Genomic DNA, 20036 nt, shown 5'->3' with positions numbered 1-20036 from the left:
ACTCCACTCCCAGCCACAGAAAGACACTGGTGCTTTCCAACACTGCTCATGTTCACAAACCAGGTTGATTTATCTTAAGGACTACTGGCACTTGAGAAACATAGTTAATCAACAGTCAAGTTATAATAAGGACAAGCAAGGAAAAATATGTCCATCGCAAGAACTGAAATAAATTCCAGATCTAACTTCTTACCTCAATGCAGACAAAATCTGGGTGCACCATCTCTTCCAGGCCTATACAGAAATTAGCAAAGTTACAGTGGAATAGGACTATAAAAAATCCATTAAATAAAGTTTGCTTATATGAAAAACAACAACGTTCCCAGGAGAGAAACATCTAATACAAGGGAGCATAATTTTAAGATGTTTGGATGGAAGTATAGGAGGGGTGTCAAAGGCAAGTTATTTACACAGTAGTGCACGAATTTCCTGCTGGGGTGGTGATAGAGATAGATACATTAGGGGCATTTAAGAAAAACTTAGTCACATGGACGACAGAAAAATGGAATGTTATGGAGGAGAGACGGATTAGATTGATCTCAGCATGCAGCAGCATTATCTCAGTTCTTGAACTCAATTCCCTGTCTAATGAAGGCCAACATACCATATGCTTTTAAACTATAAACTTGAGTGGCAACTTTGAGGGGGGTCTATGGATGTAGACTCCAAGGTCCCTCTGTTTCTCCATACTGCCAAGAATCCTGCTATTAACCCTATATTCTACACAAGTGTTTTATAGTTAAAGCACAAAACAATCCTACAACCACAGCTAACTTTACCACATTTAAATCACAGTCTGATGGCATTATTTGCAGAAGAAACACTTGGATTTATCATCCTACTCTGGTGTTTGGCTGTCTTCAGGATGTCAGGAACTGGCAGTGAAGTATCTTCTTGAATTGCCTTGTTTTCTGCAGCTAAAGTATCTCAGACATTTCAGGATTTAACGAATGGTGAAGCAATATATTCAGCACCAGATGGTACACAAGGTGGATTCCTATGTACATTTGGCCCTTCCTTATAAATAGCTGAATTGCAGAAACTTCTTTACTACCTGTATTATATTTCAACAACTGTATTGCATGTAATGCAGTCATAGTGTCCCACTCTTATTCAGGGGAAAGACGTGCATCACACAAGCAAACTTTAGTTAAACTTAGCACTAACTTTGAAGTTCCAAACCAGTCGTAGAAATCAGGAATGCACAGCTAGAGGCAGATATCACAATATTCAAGTAATTAGTTGACCACTTGAAGGACAATGGTATAGAAACTAGAGGTGAAGTGTGGAAAATGAAAATTAACAAGAAATGCATAGTTAATATAAAATTTGTGTCATTGGTAAAGCTGCAAGGATGAAGTCAAGTAACTTTGCTACTCATTCTTCAGTCTGTCACAAGCAAAGTCTAGCGGCAGGATTCTTCAAAACTTGACTTGTTCAAAGTTCAAATAAATTCATTACCAAAGTATATATGTCAACGTATACTACCCTGAAATGCATTTTCTTGCAGGCATTCAGAGTAAATACCAAGAAACACAATAGATTCAATGAAAGACCACACACAACAGGACGGACAAACAACCAATGTGTAAAAGACAAACTGTAAATACAAAAAAAGCAATAATATGACATGAAGAGTCATTGAAAGCAAGTCCATAGATGGTGAGAACAATTGGAAGGGAGCGAGTAAAATTGAATGAAGTTATCCCCTCTGGTTCAACAGCCTGATGGTTGATGTCATGAACCATCCTTAGCACTGATACTGATGTTCCTAACCAGCACAAATACACCATTCACTGCTTCTTCAGGACAGCATTTAAAGGTGAAAACCATCAATCCGTCAGTAAAGGTTGGGCTGTAGACAGAAGTTTACATGTTGGACCCCTGCATGGTTATCATCAATACATTTTATTGACCACCCTTAATTGCCCTAAAACGATAACAGCAAGCCATTTCTAACTGCTGAAGGTACTTTCAGGCTTGCGGATAAAAAGTTCAAGAATTTAAGTCTGATAATGGGAATATACTTCTGAGCTGATTGGAAAGGGAATTTGTGGCTGGTGGTGTTTCTATTTGTATGGTGTCTTTCCTTCCAAGTAGCTTAAGTGGGCCTGCGAGATCGTACATATTGCAAGTAACACAATAAAAACAGACGGCCAATCAGGTGCACCATTTATGTTCCAGGCAAAGCCTTTAGTGTGTTATCGAACCTACATTCATCTAGGTAGAGTGCACCTTACCACATTTTTGACTTTTCCAGTGAGAAGGGCTTCAGATTCAAGCAGGTGGGTACTTGCCACAGGATACCCAGGTTGTACCTTCCTCTTTTATGGCTTGACTAGTAATTTCTGGTCAACGATGACTTCCAAAATGCTGATACAGGATTGGACAAGGGTAACTGCACTGAACATCAATGACAGGTGGTTGTGCTGAATGGAGATGGCCATTCTTTAGCATGTATAGAAAAGGTTATCACCCTGTGCCTCAGCCTCAAGGTTTTGGAAATAACAATCTATAACATACCTTTTCATTCATTGTTTTGTGGTTTTTCTTTGTTTTCTTCAAAAATTGTTTTAAGCTTCCTGACGACATGTACTCTGTTATGAATATTACCTGGAGGAACAAACAATATTTTCCCAAGTGTCAAATGTATTCAACATGGATACAAAATGAATGCATAAGAAACAGGAGCACGCTGAGTCTGCTCTGTCATTTTATCACGGCTGAATTATTATCCCTCTCAATTCCATTCTCCAGCCTTCTCTCCATGACTAAGCAACCTCAGCTTTAAATATACTCAATAACTAGGCTTGCACAGCTATTTGTGACAATTAATTCCAGATTCGCTATCCTTCAGCTCATTCCTCTTGTTCTCTGTTCTGAATGCATGCCTCTCTATTCTGAGGCTGTGACCTCTGGTCTTTGGCTCACCTACTAAAGAAAACATTCTCTCTACATCCATGCAACCTGGGCCCTTCAATATTCAATAGGTTTCAATGAGATCCCACCCCCATTCTTCTAAACTCCAGTGAGTACAGACCCAGAGCCATCAATCAGTCCTCATATGTTAACCCCATTAACCCAGAATCACTTTCGTGAACCTCCACTGGACTCTCCAGATCAGCACAACTTTTCTGAGATAAGGGACCAAAACTGCTCACATTACCCGGATATATTCTGAACGATGCCTTAAGACTCAGCATTATATCCTTGTTCTTGTATTCTCATCCTCTTAAAATAACTGCTAACACTGCGTTAGGTGTGTCGTCTGCAGCTCGATGACCTTCATCTGGTCAGGGACAGTAAGGAGGTGATAGAGAGGAGCTATAGGCAAGTAGTCACACCAGTGCTTCAAGAGACAGATAACTGGGTAACAGTCAAGTGAGGGAACGGCAAGGGTCAGATACTAGAGTGTACCCCTGTGGCTGTCCTCCTTAACAATAAGTACCCCTGCTTGAGTTCTGTTGGGGTGGGGGGGGGGCCTACCTGGGGGAAGCAACAGAGGTCACGCCTCTGGCACAGAGTCTGGTCCTGCGGCTCAGAAGGGTAGGGAAAGGAAGAAGACAATAGTAATAGGGGACTCCATAGTTAGGGGGTCAGACAGGCGATTCTGTGGACGCAGGAAAGAAACACGGATGGTAGTTTGTTTCCAAGGTACCAGGGTCCAGGATGTTTCTGACTGCATCCATGATATCCTGAAGTGGGAAGAGTAACAGCCAGAGGTCATGGTACATATTGGTACCAATGACATAGGTAGGAAAAAGGGAGCAGGTCCTGAAAACAGACTACAAGGAAGGAAGTTGAGAAGCAGGACCTCAAAGGTAGTAATCTCGGGATTACCGCCTGTGCCACACGACAGTGAGCATAGGAATAGAGTAGGTGGAGGATAAATGCGTGGCTGAGGACTTGGAACGGGGGCAGGGATTCAGATTTCTGGATCATTAGGACTTCTTTTGGGGCAGGCATGACCTGTACAAAAAGGGCAGGTTGCACTTGAATTCAAGGGGGATCAATACCCTGGCAGGGAGATTTGCTAAGGGTATTGGGGAGAGTTTCAACTAGAATTGCTGGGAGGTGGGAACCGAACTGAAGAGATGGAGGAAGGGGCTGTTGGCTCACAGACAGAGAAAGCTTGGAGACAGTGCAAGGAGGCGGATAGGCAGGTGATAGAGAAGGAATGCACTTAGACCAATGGTTTGAGATGTGTCTATTTTAATGCAAGAAGCATTATGAACAAAGCAGATGAGCTTAGAGCGTGGATCAGTACTTGGAGCTATGATGTTGTAGCCATTACAGAGACTTGGATGGTTCAGGGGCAGGAATAGTTACTTACAGTGCCAGGCTTCAGATGTTTCAGAAAGGACAGGGAGGGAGGCAGGCAAAAGAGGTGGGGGTGTGGCACCAGAGATAGTGTCACAGCTGCAGAAAGGGAGTAAGTCATGGAGGGATTGTCTACTGAGTCTCTGTGGGTGAAAGTTAGAAACAGCATGGCGTCAATAACTGTACTGGGTGTTTTTTTAAAATATATATATATTTATTTAATTTATTACACACATATATATGTGTGTGTGTGTATGTGTGTGTATATATATATGTATATATATATATATATATACATACATACATACATACATACACACACACACACACGTATATATACACCACCCAATAGTAACAGGGACTTCAAGAAGCAGATAGGGAGACAGATTCTATAAAGGTGAAAAATAACAGGGCTGTCGTGGTGGGAGATTTTAATTTCCCAAATATTGATTGGCCTCTCCCAACAGCAAGGGGTTCAGATGGGGTGGAGTTTGTTAGGAAAGTTTCCTGACACAATATGTAGATAAACCTACAAGAGGAGAGGCTGTACTTGATCTGGCATTGGGAAATGAACATGGACAGGTGTCAAGTCTCTCAATGAGAGGGCGTTTTGGAGATAGTGATCACAATTCTATCTCCTTTACCATATCATTGGAGAGGGATGAGAACTGACAAGTTAAGAAAGCGTTTAATTGGAATAAAGGGAAATATGAAGCTATCAGGCAGGAATTTAGAAGCATAAATCGAGAAGAGATGTTCTCAGGGAAATGTACAGCAGATATGTGGCATTTGCGTGTAGTTCTGCATAGGTGCATTCCAATGAAACAGGGAAAGGATGGTAGGGTACAGGAACTGCAGTGTACAAAGGCTGTTGAAAATCTAGTCAAGAAGAAAAGCTTACAAAAGGTTAAAAAAAAACAGCTAGGTAATGATAGAGATCTAGAAGATTATAAGACTAGCAGGAAGGAGCCAAAGAATGAAATTAGGAAAGCCAGAAAGGGTCATGAGAAGGCCTTGGTGAGGTTAAGGAAAACCCCAAGGCATTCTACAAGTATGTGAAGAGCAAGAGGATAAGACGAAAGAAAATAGGACCAATCAAGTGTGACAAAGGAAAAGCGTGTATGGAACCAGAGGAGATAGCTGAGGTACTTAATGAATATGTTGCTTCAGTATTCACTATGGAAAAGGATCTTGGCGATTGTAGGGATGACTTACAGTGGATTGAAGAGCTTGAGCATAAGCAAAAGGATGTGCTAGAGCTTTTGGAAAGCATCAAGTTGGATAAGTTGTTCCCCAGGCTACTGTGGGAGGTGAGGGAGGAGATTGCTGAGCCTCTGGCAATGATCTTTGCAACATCAATGGGGTCAGGAAGTTCCGGAGGATTGGAAGGTTGCAGATGTTGTTCCCTTATTCAAGAAAGGGAGAGGAGATAGCCTAAGAAATTATAGACCAATGAATCTTACTTCAGTGGTTGGTAAATTGATGGAGAAGATCCTGAGAGGCAGGATTTATGAACATTTGGAGAGGCATAATATGATTAGGAATAGTCAGCATGGCTTTGTCAAAGGCAGGTCGTGCCTTACAAGCCTGATTGAATTTTTTGAGGATGTGACTAAACACATTGATCAAGGTAGTGCAGTAGATTTAGTGTATCGGGATTTCAGCAAGGCAGTTGATAAGGTACCCCATGCAAGGCTTATTGAGAAAGTAAGGAGGCATGGGATCCAAGGGGACCTTGCTTTGTGGATCCAGAATTGGCTTGCCCACAAAAAGCAAAGAGTGGTGTAGATGGGTCATATTCTGCATGGAGGTCAGTGACCAGTTGTGTGCCTCAGGGATCTGTTCTGGGACCCCTTCTCTTTGTGATTTTTATAAATGACCCGGATAAGGAAGTGAAGAAATGAGTTAGTAGATTTGCTGATGACACAAAGGTTGGGGGTGCTGTGGACAGTGTGGAGGGTTACAGCGGGACATCGACAGAATGCAAAACTGGGCTGAGAAGTGGCAAATGGAATTCAACCCAGATAAGTGTGAGGTGGTTCATTCTGGTAGGCCAAATATGATGGCAGAATATAGTATTAATGGGAAGACTCTTGGCAGTGTGGAGGATCAGAGGGATCTTGGGGTCCAAGTCCATAGGACACACACAGCTGCTGCGCAGGTTGACTCTGTGGTTAAGAAGGTATACGGTGCATTGGCCTTCAACCATGGGATTTAACTTAAGAGCCGAGAGGTAAGGTTACAGTTATCTCGGACCCTGATCAGACTCCACTTGGAGTACTACACTCAGTTCTGGTCACCTCACTACAGGAAGGATATGGAAACCATAGAAAGGGTGCAGAGGAGATTTACAAGGATGTTGCCTGGATTGGGGAGTATACCTTATGAGAATAGGTTGAGTGAACTTAGTTTTTTCTCCCTGGAGCAGCGGAGGATGAGAGGTGACCTGACAGAGGTGTACAAGACGATGAGAAGCATTGATCATGTGTACAGTCAGAGGCTTTTTCCCAGGGCTGAAATGGCTAACATGAGATCACACAGTTTTAAGGTGCTTGGAAGTAGGTACAGAGGAGGTGTCAGGGGTAAATTGTTGTTTTTTTAATGACGCAGAGAGTGGTGAGTGCGTGGAATGGGCTGCCGGCAGCGCTGGTGGCGGCAGATACGATAGGGTCTTTTAAGAGACGACTGTGCAGGTACATGGAGCCTTAGAAAAATAAAGGGTTATGGGTAACCCAGGGGTATTTCAAAAATACATGTACGGCACAGCTTAGTGGGCCGAAAGGCCTGTATTGTGCTGTAGGTTTTCTATGTTTCTATTGCATTTGTCTTCCTTGCGCCCCCCCCCCCCCACTCAACCTGCAAGTTAACCTTTAGGGAAACATGGACGAGGACTCCGAAGTCCCTTTGCACCTCTGATTTTCAAAAAATATTAATCCCCGTTTAGAAAATGGACCATACCTTTATTTATTTTATCGAAGTGCATGACCGTACACCTCCCTACACAATATTCCATCTGCAAGTACTTTGCCCATTCTGCTGATCAGTTCAAGTCCTTCTGCAGATACTCTGCTTCCTCAACGTTACCTGCCCAACTATCTTTGCATCCTCCACAAACTTGGCCAGAAAGCCATTAATTCATTGACATGTAACATGAAAAGAAGCAGTCCCGACACCAACCCCTGTGGAACACTACTAGTCACCAGTAGCCAAACAAAAAGGGCCCCTTTATTCCCACTTTGCTTCCTACTCGTCAGCCAATCTTCTGTTCATACCAGTATCTTCCCTGTAATACCATGTGAAGTTATCTTGTTAAGCAGCCTCATATGCGGTACCATGTCAAAGGCCTTCTGAAAATCCAGTTAAACGACATCCACTGACTCTTTGTCTATCCTGCTTATTTCCTCAAAGAATTCCAACAGATTTGTCAGGCAAGATTTCCCCTCAAGTAAACTAAGCTGACTCTGGTCTATTTTATCATGTGCCTCCAAGTACTTCGAAACCTCATCCTTAATTGACTTCCAACATCTTTCCAACCACTTAAGTCAGGCTAATTGACCTATATTTTCCCCTCCCTTCTTAACGAGTGGGGTGATATTTACAATTTTCCAGTCCTCCAGAACTTTTCTAGAATTTTGAGATTCTCAAAAGATCACTGCTAATGCCTCCAAAACTTCTTCTGTTACATCTTTTAGAACCCTAGGGAGTAGTCCTTTTGGTGACTTATCTACCTTTAGACCTGTCAACTTCTCAAGCACCTTCTGCTTAGTAATAGCAACCACACTCACTTCTGCCCCAACACTTGAAATTCTGGCATACTGCTCGTTTCACACTGAAGTGAAGGCTGACGTAAAATATTCAAAGTTTGCCTGCCATTTCTTTGTTCCACATTATACCTCTCCAGCATTATATTCCAGCTGTCTGATATCCACTCTTGCCTCTTTTTTTTTTACACTTTATATATCAGTAAAAAACATATTGTATCCACATTTATATCATTGGCTAGCTTACCTTCATATTTCATCTTTTATCTCCTTATGGGTTTTAGTTGCCTTCTGTTGGTTTTTGAAATCTTCCCAATCCTCTAACGTCCCACTAACTTCTGGTATATTGTATACCCTCTCTTTAGCTTTTATGCTGTCTTTGACTTCCCTTGTCAGTGGTGGTTGTGTCATCCTCCCTCTAGAATACTTCAGGTTTGGAATTCTGTGCCTTCCAAATTGCTCCCAGAAAATCCAGCCATTGCTGCTCTGCCATTCCTCTCTCATGCCTCCAGAACCTTTCTGGAATTCCCATTACTCCACTGTAATACCAATACATCTGACTTTAGCTTCTTCCTCTCAAATTGCAGGGTGAAATCTAACATATTATGATCACTATCTCCTAAGGGTTCTATTACCTTAAGCTCCCAAATCAAATCCAGTTCATTACACACCACCCAATCTAGAATAACCTTTCTTCTTGGGAGCTCAACCACAAGCTGCTCAAAAAAGCCATTCATAGGCATTCTACAAATTCTCTCTTGGGATCCAGCACCAACCTGATTTTCCCAATCTGCTTGCATATTGAAATTCCCCATGACTTTTTCACATGCCTTTTCTAGCTCATGATACAATTTGTAACCCACAATCTGGACTGTTTAGAGGTCTGTATATAACTCCAATCAGGGTATTTTTACCCTTGCAATTTCTTAACTCTACTCACAAACATGCAACATCTTCTGATCCTGTCACCCCTTTTTAAGGATTTTTTGCCCCATTTTATTTTAAAAAGCAACAGAGTCACCCCACTCCCTCTGCCTATCAGCCTGATATCTCCATACAATGTTTATTTGTGGATGTTATGATTTTCTTTCAGCCACGAATTGAAAATGCCCAAAACCTGCAAAACACTAATTGTGCTGCAAGATCATCGACCTTACTGTGTATAATATATACATTCAATACAGCACCTTCAGTCCCGTATTCATCACCCTATTCGATTTTGCCCTCGTGTTACCCTTCAACTCATCCCACTGACTGCAATCCTGCTCTATCATCTGTCTGTCCTTCCTCTCAGTCTCACTATACAGTGTATCTACTTGAATACCAACTGCCCCATCCTCAGGTCTACCACTGGTTCCCATCACCCTGCCAAATTAGTTTAAACCCTCCTGAACAGCTCAAGTAAACCTGCCCGCAAGGATATTGTTTCCCCTTGGATTCAGGTATAACCCATCTTTTTTGTACAGGTCATATCTTCCCCAGAATAGATGCCAATGATCCAGAAATCTAAAATCTTCCCCCAATTCCTCAGCCATGCATTCATGTGCTAAATCATCTTATTCTCAACTTCACAGTTAACAATCCAGAGATTACTACCCTGGAGGTCCAGCTTTTCAGCTTTCTGCCTAACTTCCTATATTGTCCCTTCAGGATCTCTGCCTTATTCTATCCATGTTATTGGTACCAGTGTGGACGAAGACTTATGGCTACTCACCCTCTTTAGAATGCTGTGGACCCGATCCAAGATGTCCCTGACACTGACACCTGGGAGGCAACATACCATCCGCGTGTCTTCATCATGTCCACAGAATCTTGTGTCAACTCCTCAAACTATGGAATCCCCTATCATTACTGCAGTCCTCTTTTTCCTCCTTCCCTTCTGAGCCACAGCGCCAGAGACCCAGTCACTACGACTTCCCCTGATAAGTCAACCCCCTCAACAGTAACCAGAACAACATACTTGAGGGAAACAACCAGAGAGATACTCTGCACTGGCTGCCCATTCCCTTTCCCTCTCCTGACAGTCACCCAGGTGCTGGCTCCTGCAACTTAAGGGCGATAACATCTCTCTATCTCCTATCACCTCGTCATTCCCCCGTATGAGCCAAAGGTCATCCAGCTGCAGCTCCTGTTCCTTAACAACGTCTCTAAGGAGCTGCAGCATGGTGCACGTCATGTAGATAGAAACACAGAAACCCTACAGCACAAAACAGGCCCTTCAGCCCACAAAGCTGTGCTGAACATGTCCTTACCTTAGAACTACCTCAGCTTACCCATGGCCCTTAATTTCTAAGCTCCACGTACCTATCCAGGAATCTCTTAAAAGACCCTACTCGTTTCCGCCTCCACCACCGCCACTGGCCTACTTCCAAGCACCTTAAAACTATGCCCTCTTGTGCTAGCCATTTCAGCCCTGGGAAAAATCCTATGACTATCCACATGATCAATGCCTCTCATTATCTTGCAGACCTCTATCAGGTCACCTCACATCCTCCGTCACTCCAAGGAGAAAAGGCAGAGTTCACTCAACCAAATATCATAAGGCATGCTCCCCAATTCAGGCAACATCTTTGTAAATCTCCTCTGCACCCTTTCTATGGTTTCCACGTGCTTCCTCTAGTGAGGCAACCAGAATTGAGCACAGTACTCCAAGTTGGGTCTGACCAGGGTCCTATATAGCTGCAACATTACCTCTCGGCTCTTAAACTCAATCTCACAATTGATGAAGGCCAATGCACCGAATGCCTTCTTAACCACAGAGTCAACCTGTGTAGCAGCTTTGAGTGTCCTATGGGCTCTGACTCTAAGATCCCTCTGATCCTGTAGCTATCAGGGAGACTAACTCTCCTAGAGTTCCCACATCTCACACAAAGAACGTGCCACTAACCCTCGATCCATCTTCACGGCACCAGCTATGTCCTAATATACAAATACAGAGAAAAATAAACTTACTAGAAATTTAATTAGAGCCTCTGCCTGTCCCCAGCGGCCTGACCACTCTAACACTAGCCCGCTCCCACAATAGCCACTCTGCCTACACCTCACTTCTTTTTTACTGGTTCAAATAAAACTCCAATGACATTTGTCCTTTTCAAATGGCTCCCTCCCTGCAAAGATGCTGCTCTCACTTGCTAATTCAAAGAATGTACACTCCACAATGCCACCATCTCCTCAATTAACAATACTGAACCCTGAAGAATGAACACAAGCTGATTTTTCTTCAAGTACTTTAATAGTTAACAGATAACTTGCTTTTTTAATATTAACAAATGAAACTTAATGTTTTAAATGCAAACCACAAGGATTTAAAAAGGTTTGATGAAAATCTTCAGCAATTAATTTAGTTAATAATATTCTACTTTTAACTGCAATATTATTAACAACTATCTAGTAAAGCTAGTAGCACTAATAAGCAACTTACTCTTGCTTTATTTTCTTTCACATCTGCCCAGTACTTGTGGAATTTCACTATGTTCAGGTGCTCCAACTGAATGAGATTGTCAAAGACAGCTTTCACCTTATCCTGAAAAGAAAGGATACTCTTAACAGAATTGATCAACATAAATTTGATTTCTTGAAATTACACTGAAATAAAACAGTAAAACCTGATTGGTCAAATTAATTCTATAAAAATAAATATTTTACCTAAATTTATATATCTTTTTCAGGCATTACTTGTTTTTATCCCTAAATCTTTTTTTGATTCTCTTGATGCTATTATATCATCCTATATATAGAAAAATAAGTGTTCTAGACTAAACAAAATTCATCTTCGGAAAGCTAAAAAGAATGGAGGGCTAGCTTTACCAAACTTCAGGTTTTATTATTGGGCAGTTAATAGACATAATCTTACATTTTGGTTACATTACATTAATCGTGAGGATTGTCCGATGTGGGTTTCGCTTGAAGCTAACTCTGTTAATAAAATTACTATTATTTCTATTCTTGGATCCTCACTTCCTTTATCCCTGAGTAAGTTAACTGACAATCTGGTAGTCAAACATACTGTGAAAATTTGGGTACAATTCTGAAAATACTTTGGCTTATTGAGATTTTCTCTTTCAAGTCCCATTTTTTCTAATTTTTAAGAAAATCTTCTATGATAGATGTGGCTTTTAAAGAATAGGATAGATTAGGTATTAAATGTTTCCAGGACTTGTTTGTGGAGGGAAGTCTCCTTTCGTTTGAGCAACTGTTAGCTAAATATAGCTTACCCAAAACTCACTTTTTTCGATACCTACAAATAAGAGACTTTATACAGTCTCAAATATGTACATTACCTAAAAATCCTTATAAGAATCGACTAGATGTAATTTTTAATTTAAAACCTTTTTATAATGCATCTATATCTAATATTTATAATATATTGCTGGGAATGAGAAGTGTTCCTTCAGATAAAACTAAAAATCTTTGGGAACAAGACTTACAGACTTCAATTTCTGAGGAAACTTGGAATGAAAGTTTTTAATTGGTTAACACTTCATAGTTATGCGCTCACCACTCGCTCCAACAATCTAAAGTGGTCCATAGGGCCCACATGACCAAGGATAAGTTGTCTTGCTTTTATTTGGATAGATCTCCTTATTGTGATAAATGTAATAATGGAGAAGCTTCACTCATTCATATGTTTTGGACGTGCCCGAGTCTTGAAAAATACTGGAAAGAAGTATTTCAAACCTTCTCGGTACTTTTTAAAGTAAATTTTAAGCCTAATCTTTTGACCGCTTTATTTGGTATTATTGGAGGAAAGGATATTATTTTGGAGAAACACACATCAAAGTTGCCGGTGAACGCAGCAGGCCAGGCAGCATCTCTAGGAAGAGGTACAGTCAACGTTTCAGGCCAAGACCTGATTTGCACATTTTGGCTTTTATTTCTCTTATGGCTAGGAGGGCGCTCTTGCTTAAATGGAAAGATGTGGTCCCGCCCACTCACACAATGGCTGTGTGATGTGATGTCATGTTTAAATTTAGAGAAGATTCGGTGCTCAATTTCTGAAGCTAATCAAGACTTTCAAACATTGTGGGGACCTTTTTTGAACTATTTTCAAAACCTTTGATTTGCCATTAAAGCACAGATAATGGCTAATAATCTTTTTTCTTCTTTACTAATTAGCTTCTGTCTTGGTAGTGGGTTAATTTTTTTCCATAATAAATTTACTATATTTCAATATTATGAATTAATCAATTTGTATGAATATACAGTAAGAAGTTTGTATGTGTGATTCAGTATAATGCATTTGATATATTTCTTTTTTCTTGAACTCTGTATTCCTCTAGGTAGAAAATTAATAAAAATATTGAAAAAGAAAAATAACATGACCAAATTCTTAAAGGGTACAGTCAAGAAACAACTAAAACATAAAACTTGTTATAAAGAAATATTTATAATCATCACATCAACTACCATGCTTTTATAATAACCAAAGCAAAGTTAAACAAATGTTGTTTTTAACTGATTGCAACAAAATAATATAAAACTTTATTTTCACCTCTTGTAATTTGAAGTTTTTTCGTTCTGAGAACTGGACTTCATTCCACACAACTTCCACTCCCTCTTCAGTGTCCATTGCCAAATATGCACTGTCAATTCCAGGAACATTCCTCTGGTTCACCTACAATAGTTTCAGAATGATTTCAGTCAATCAACATTTAATACAAGGAACTTAAAAGTACTAGCTTGGCTTAGTTATCAAAATGTTGCCCTTAAAGTCCAATTCTGGACTGCAGAACTCTTGTGCCTCATCTAGGCTAGTCACTGATGTGGGTCCATGTTTGAAAGAACTGGTTTTGAAGGTAAGACTTTGAACCAAATAAATACTTGCGGGAGTTGATTAATTTGACTACAAAAGTTTAGTGCAACTTTCCACAAACTGAAAATTGAGACATTCAGATATATGGCAAACCTTTCAAATATATTTCAGCAATCTGATGCTTGATATCTTCCTTCCCCACTTCTGCCAAGTAAAACAACAAAACAGAAAGCAATGTTGTAATGAATTGATCTGTGTGAACAGTATACAAGACAAGTTTTTCGCTGTACCACAGTACATCTGTGAAAAAATAGATCAACTTGCCATTTGGATGCATCATAAATGGTGCAAAATCATTGACATACCTATCAATTGACAAGGTGTCTGTATATTTGACCATTATGGTACCAGTTAACCATTGAATGGTTATGGACCATTTATCTTGCTTATGTATGAAAGGCAAATGTATGACAAATCTGAATCCAAAGAAGAGATGCTGCAAATATACAACCATTGTATATTTGATTAACACATGGTTAGCTATGTTCCTTTATACAATCAGACCAACTGAGAAAGGATAGTTCCAAAGCGAACTAACATATTAAAAGTAGCATGAGATACCAACGGATTTATTATGTGTAATGAATTAATTTTTTTTTAATAAAGAAAAAAGTTTTCAATGTTTGTATGCATGCTGTATTATCTGTGCCTGTACACTTTGATATTATGCCTGATTTGGTTGTACTTTGCCCTCTCTTTTCAATAATTGTCTTTGCCTTTGACTGAAAGTACACCCAGGAACAAATAAGAACACTTTCAACTTTTTGAGTTCATGTAATTTAAAATCACTAACTGGACAAATTTATACCAGGGTTAATTGGAAACACAGATCAAATTGTTTTGCTGGGAACACCCTTCCATAAAGTGATGTTATTTTCCCCAACGAACATGCTACTGCATGAAAATCTAGTTGTCAACATGTAGAATGCCTTTATGTGCATATAAAATTGATTTTCCAGACCATCTTCCCTTTTTACCCCACCTTCTGTCCATTTACTAACCTGCATCTGCATTTTGGCATATCTTTAAAGGCACTCCACTGTCAATCTAATGACTTCTAATTTCCAAAAATCAGTTCTCTTTTTTCTAATTTTGGACTATGCTTCAAATTGTAGATAAAAAACTGGTTGCTTTAAACTTCCATTGATTGATCACCTTCTTATTACTGTCATCAAGGGGAACCATAAAATATCAGAACAGAATTAAGCCATTTGTCCCACTGAGTGTGCGCCACCATTGGATCATGCCTGATTTATTATCCCTCGCAGCCCATTGTCCTGCCTTTTCTCCATAACCTTTGATCCCTAAGAACCTATCCACCTCCATTTTAAATATACCAAATGACTTGGCCTCCACAGCCGCCTGTGGCAATGGATTCCAGAGATTCACTACTCTCTAGCTGAAGAAATTCCCCCTCGTCTCTGTTCGAAAGAGACATCCTTCTATTGAGGCCAAGTTCTCTGGTCCTAGACTCTCACACTATTGAAGCATTCTCTCCATGCCCACTCTATCCAGGCCTTTCAATATTTGATTGGTTTCAATGAGATACCCTAAATTCTTCTAAATTCCGGTGAGGATACTTTAGAGATACAGTGTGGAACAGGCCTGGAGGAGCCATGTATCCATTTTCTGTCTATTTGTATTTTGTGTTGCACGTTTATTATGGGTAATTTGTCAGGCGGCTTGGGGTGCAGTAGAAGTGAAGAGGATAGCTACGAATTCATGATTTGTTTTTCGACGGTTTTTAGTCTGGTTAGAGCAGGAAGTTGGGGGAATAATTTTTTTTGTTGACATTTCAGAACACTTAGTTTCATTTAACGCTAATGTTTAAATACGCTAAGATCACTAATGCTCAAGTATGTTTGAATACACTTAAGACTGTTTATTTTCTCATATCACTAGTTTTAGTTTCATTATTTTTTTTGTTGCTACAACAGCTCATTTTTGCTGGTTTCTTAACAAAGGGTTGAATGCACTTTCTTCGACTTAGAACTTCATTATTTGTGGAGCATGTCATACCGTGTCAACACCTGGGGGGGGGGTGGTGGTGTCACTGTGCTTAATCTGAGTAGTTTTAGTTTGTTTTAAAGTGTCCACAACAAGACTGCACTACCCAGCAACCCATCTATTTAAAATGAGCCTAATCACAGGACAATTTACAATGACCAATGAACCTATTCATATCTTTGATTTGTTGCAGGAAATCGGAGCACCTGGAGAAAACCCACACAATCACAGGAAGAATGCACAAACTACTTACAGACGACACTGGAACTGAACTCTGAACGCTCCGAGCTGTAATAGCATTGGGCTAACTGCTAAACCATGGCACCCCAAGAGTTAGCAAATGCTCCTTAACCCTTTCATTCCTGGGATAGTTCTCGTTAATCTCCTCTGGACCATCTTCGCTGCCAGCACATCCTTTCAGCCCAACACTGCTCACAATACGCCAAATGTGGTCTGACCAACTTTAAGCTTCAGCATTAAATTAATGCTATTGTACTCCAATCCTCCGGAAATGAATGTCAACATTGAAGTTGCCTTTCTTACCTCCAACTCAACCCACAAGTTAACCTTCTGGAAATCCTGCACGAGTCCCTTTGCACTTTTGATTTCTGAATTTACTCCGTTTAGAAAACAGTCTATATCTTTATTCATTCTGTAATACACGATATCCCATCTGCCACATCTTTGCCCATTCCCCCAATCTGTTCAAGTCCTTCGACAGACTCCCTGCTTCTGCAACACTACCTGCCCTTCCATCTAACTTCGTATCCTCAGTAAACTTGGCCATAAAACCATCAATTCCATCAAATCAACTGACAAATAACATGAAAAGCAGCCCAACACTGATCCCTGTGGAACACCACTAGTCACTGGCAGCCAACCAGAAAAGGCCCCTCTTTATTCCCACTCTTTGCCCCTGCCAGTCAATCATCTGTCCATGCTAATATCTTTACCATAATGCCATGGGCTCTCATCTTGTTAAGCAGCCTCATATGCAGCATCTTGTCAAAGGCCTTCTGAAATGCAAGTAAACAACATCCACTGGCAATGGTACAAGACCCTGAAGATAAACACTCAACATTTCAGTAACAGTTTCTTCTACTCCTCCATCAGATTTCTGAGTGAATCATGAACACTACACTCACTATTTTTCCTCTTTATTTTCAAAACTTTTATATTCTTCATTGAAACTTATAGCAATTTTTATATATTGCACTGCAGTGGCAAAACAAGAAATTTCACAACATAGATCAGTGACAATAACCTGATTCTGATGCCGCTGCTGGTATTCAAATTTTGGTTTCTGAATACCTGCCATGTGGAGGAGTTGAGCAGTTACACTTCATTATTAGTCACTTGCAAAAGGAAATGCCAAACACATGATGGACTGACCTCCCAGCAATAGCAGCTGGATGCTCCATTCTACACTTACTAAACACACAGTTGTGCAATTGCTTGTAACATTCTGTGGATATATCATTCTAACCATTTATTACAAACACGCTCAACTAATCTATTAAATAGGGAGGGAACGTCGACTCAGACCATGAGAGGCCTGCGTCGGGCATTTTCATGCCCTACAAGGCGCAGATTGGAAGTCTGTGTGAGGCGCCACTCCTCACACAGACTAGAGCAACGTGTGATTAAGTGCCTTGCTCAAGGGCACAAACACGCTGCCGCAGCTGAGGCTCGAACTAGCGACCTTGAGGTAACTAGACGAACACCTTAACCACTTGGCCACGTGCCCAACACTATTATCAATTAAATAAAACTTGCAAAAATAACCAAAGTTTAAAAAATACTCATCAGTTCCTCAGCTAAATAGTTTAACTAGAATTTTGTAAAACTTTCTTTAAAATTGCAAGCCTGTCCCCATCATTCACCTGACAGCTGCGTTCTCCTCTGTTTAATAACTTTAAGCTTTTTGCAATCAAGAATATTTATATATTGGCCTTCAATACATTTAATAATTTGGCTTTCACAGCTCTCTAGAGCAGGGAATTCAGAAGAGCAGCAACTTTCAAAATTGAGCAACTGATCTACATCTTAAAACCCATCTTAGTTCTTGATTTCATCTCAACTAAATCCTTCAAGAATCAAAAGGGGAATGTCTCTTTCTACCATCAGCCAACAGTGTATTTTTTGTCTCCCCAAAAGTATGCAAAACAAGTTTGCCTCAATGCATAGAAGGAACAATGTAGCAGCTCACTATAGTACCTAGTGTTGTGTAGGATAGCACCTTATTCATGAGTCCACGAACCATTGCCCCACAGAGTAAAGGTATACACTCGGTAGTCACTTTATTGGATACCTCCTGGTGATGTTTGTGGTCTTCTGCTGTAGCCCATTCACTTCAAGGTTCAATTTGTTGTACATTCAGAGATACTCTTCTGCACATCACTGTTTTAACATGTTATTTGAATTACTGTTGTTGTCCTGTCAGCTTGAACCAGTGTGGCCATTCTCCTCTGACCTCTTTCATCAACAAAAAGTTTTTGCCCACAGGACTGTCGCTCACTGGATGTTTTCCATTTCTTACACCATTCTCTGTAAACTGGACAATGTTGTGCATGAAAATCCGAGGAGATCAGCAGTTTCTGAGATATTCAAACAACCCTTTTTGGCACCAACAATCATTCCACAGTCAAAGTCACTTAGATCACATTTCTTCCCCATTCTGATATTTGGTCTGAACAACAATCTCTTCACCACATGCCTGCATGCCTTTATGCATTAAGCTGCTGCCACATGATTGGCTGATTAGATATTTGCATTAATGAGCAGGTATATCTAATATTTTAGTGTTTTAGGACATTAGGCAACATCAGAAAAAGTGCTCCTTGTTAGATTCAGAGGACAATCATTTGTTTTAGCAATTATACAGGTATATGCACCAACAGATGGAACAAATGAAGATATAGATAAATTCTATGAAGAGCTTGAACAAGCAAAGAATGGATGCAAATCTCAAGATATTGTTATTGTCATGGGAGATCTAAATGCTAAAGTAGGACAAGGTGCTGATGGAAATACCATAGGAAAATTTGGACTAGGGAAAAGAAATGAAAGAGTTGAGAAATGGATAGAATGGTGCAAGATGAATAATCAAGTCATTATGAATACCTACTTAAAAACCATCCAAGACACTTGTGAACCTGGAAAAGTCCAGGTGATAACACTGGAAATCAAATTGACTTTATTACTATAAACCAAAGATTTAGAAACTCAGTGACTCAATGCAAAACATATCCAGCTGCAGACTGTAATAGTGACCATAACACAGCAGTATGTCATGTAAAAGTAAAACTTAAAAAACTGAAGAAGCAAAAACCTGAATAATCACTTGACTACTTGCAATTAATTAAAGAAGAAAATTTGAGACAAAAATTTACAATTGAAGTAAGGAATACATTTCAAAGTCTAGAAAGACAATCTGTTGAAGATGATAGCAATCATGTAGAAATGAAATTTAACTCTCTAAAGGATGCCTTAGTAGAATCAGCAAAGTCAGCGATTCCTAAAAAAGAAAAAAAGCACAAAGAATAAATGGATGACACATGAAATCAAAAATCTAATGGAAGAAAGGAGAGAGACGAAAGAAAGCAAATCTTATTGAATACAAGTCCTTAGACAAAAAAGTTAGAAGCTTATGTCAAAAAGCCAAAGAAGAATGTGAGCAAATAGAAAGAATCCCCATTACTGATCCAAAAAGGTTACATCAACAAATCTAGAATATCACTGGTAAAAAGCTCCTCTGTTCTTCAGGTGGATGCTTGAAAGCAAAGGACGGTACCATTATCATGGAAAAAGATGAGATTATGAACAGATGGACTAAGTATATTCAGGAATTGTTTGAAGACGATCCAGGCGAAAAACCAGAAATTAAGAAAAACATTAAAAGTCCAAGTATTTTAAAATCTTAAGTTCGTAATGCAATAAATAAGATGAAGAAAGGAAAGGCAGCAGGTCCTGATGAATTTGTAATAGAACAAGTTATTGCCCTTGAAGATTATGGAATTGAAAAAATTACTGATTTAATCAATGACATTTATGAGACTGGAATAATACCAGAAGAGATGAAAAAAAAATCAGTATTTATCACTCTTCCGAAGAAACCTGGAACAACAGAATGTGAA

At 39.8% G+C, this 20036-nt stretch overlaps 1 protein-coding gene across 3 annotated transcripts in view; it reads right to left on the bottom strand.

Moving 5' to 3' along the window:
- Positions 1–20036, bottom strand: part of LOC134350787 (nuclear receptor-binding protein-like) — a 101508-nt gene that overhangs the window by 58334 nt on the left and 23138 nt on the right. For all 3 annotated transcript variants that reach the window (XM_063056474.1, XM_063056475.1, XM_063056476.1), the window contains exons 2-5: positions 13573–13695; positions 11503–11604; positions 2524–2613; positions 194–234 (exon numbers count right to left, since the gene is read on the bottom strand). In XM_063056474.1, coding sequence (XP_062912544.1) covers positions 194–234; positions 2524–2613; positions 11503–11604; positions 13573–13695 — 356 coding nt within the window. The remainder of the gene's footprint in view (positions 1–193; positions 235–2523; positions 2614–11502; positions 11605–13572; positions 13696–20036) is intronic.

This window comes from Mobula hypostoma, chromosome 8 (assembly GCF_963921235.1).
Source record: "Mobula hypostoma chromosome 8, sMobHyp1.1, whole genome shotgun sequence".
Lineage (NCBI taxonomy): Eukaryota > Metazoa > Chordata > Chondrichthyes > Myliobatiformes > Myliobatidae > Mobula > Mobula hypostoma.
Note: the sequence above shows the minus strand (reverse complement) of the source record. Positions and strands in the feature narration are given on the sequence as shown.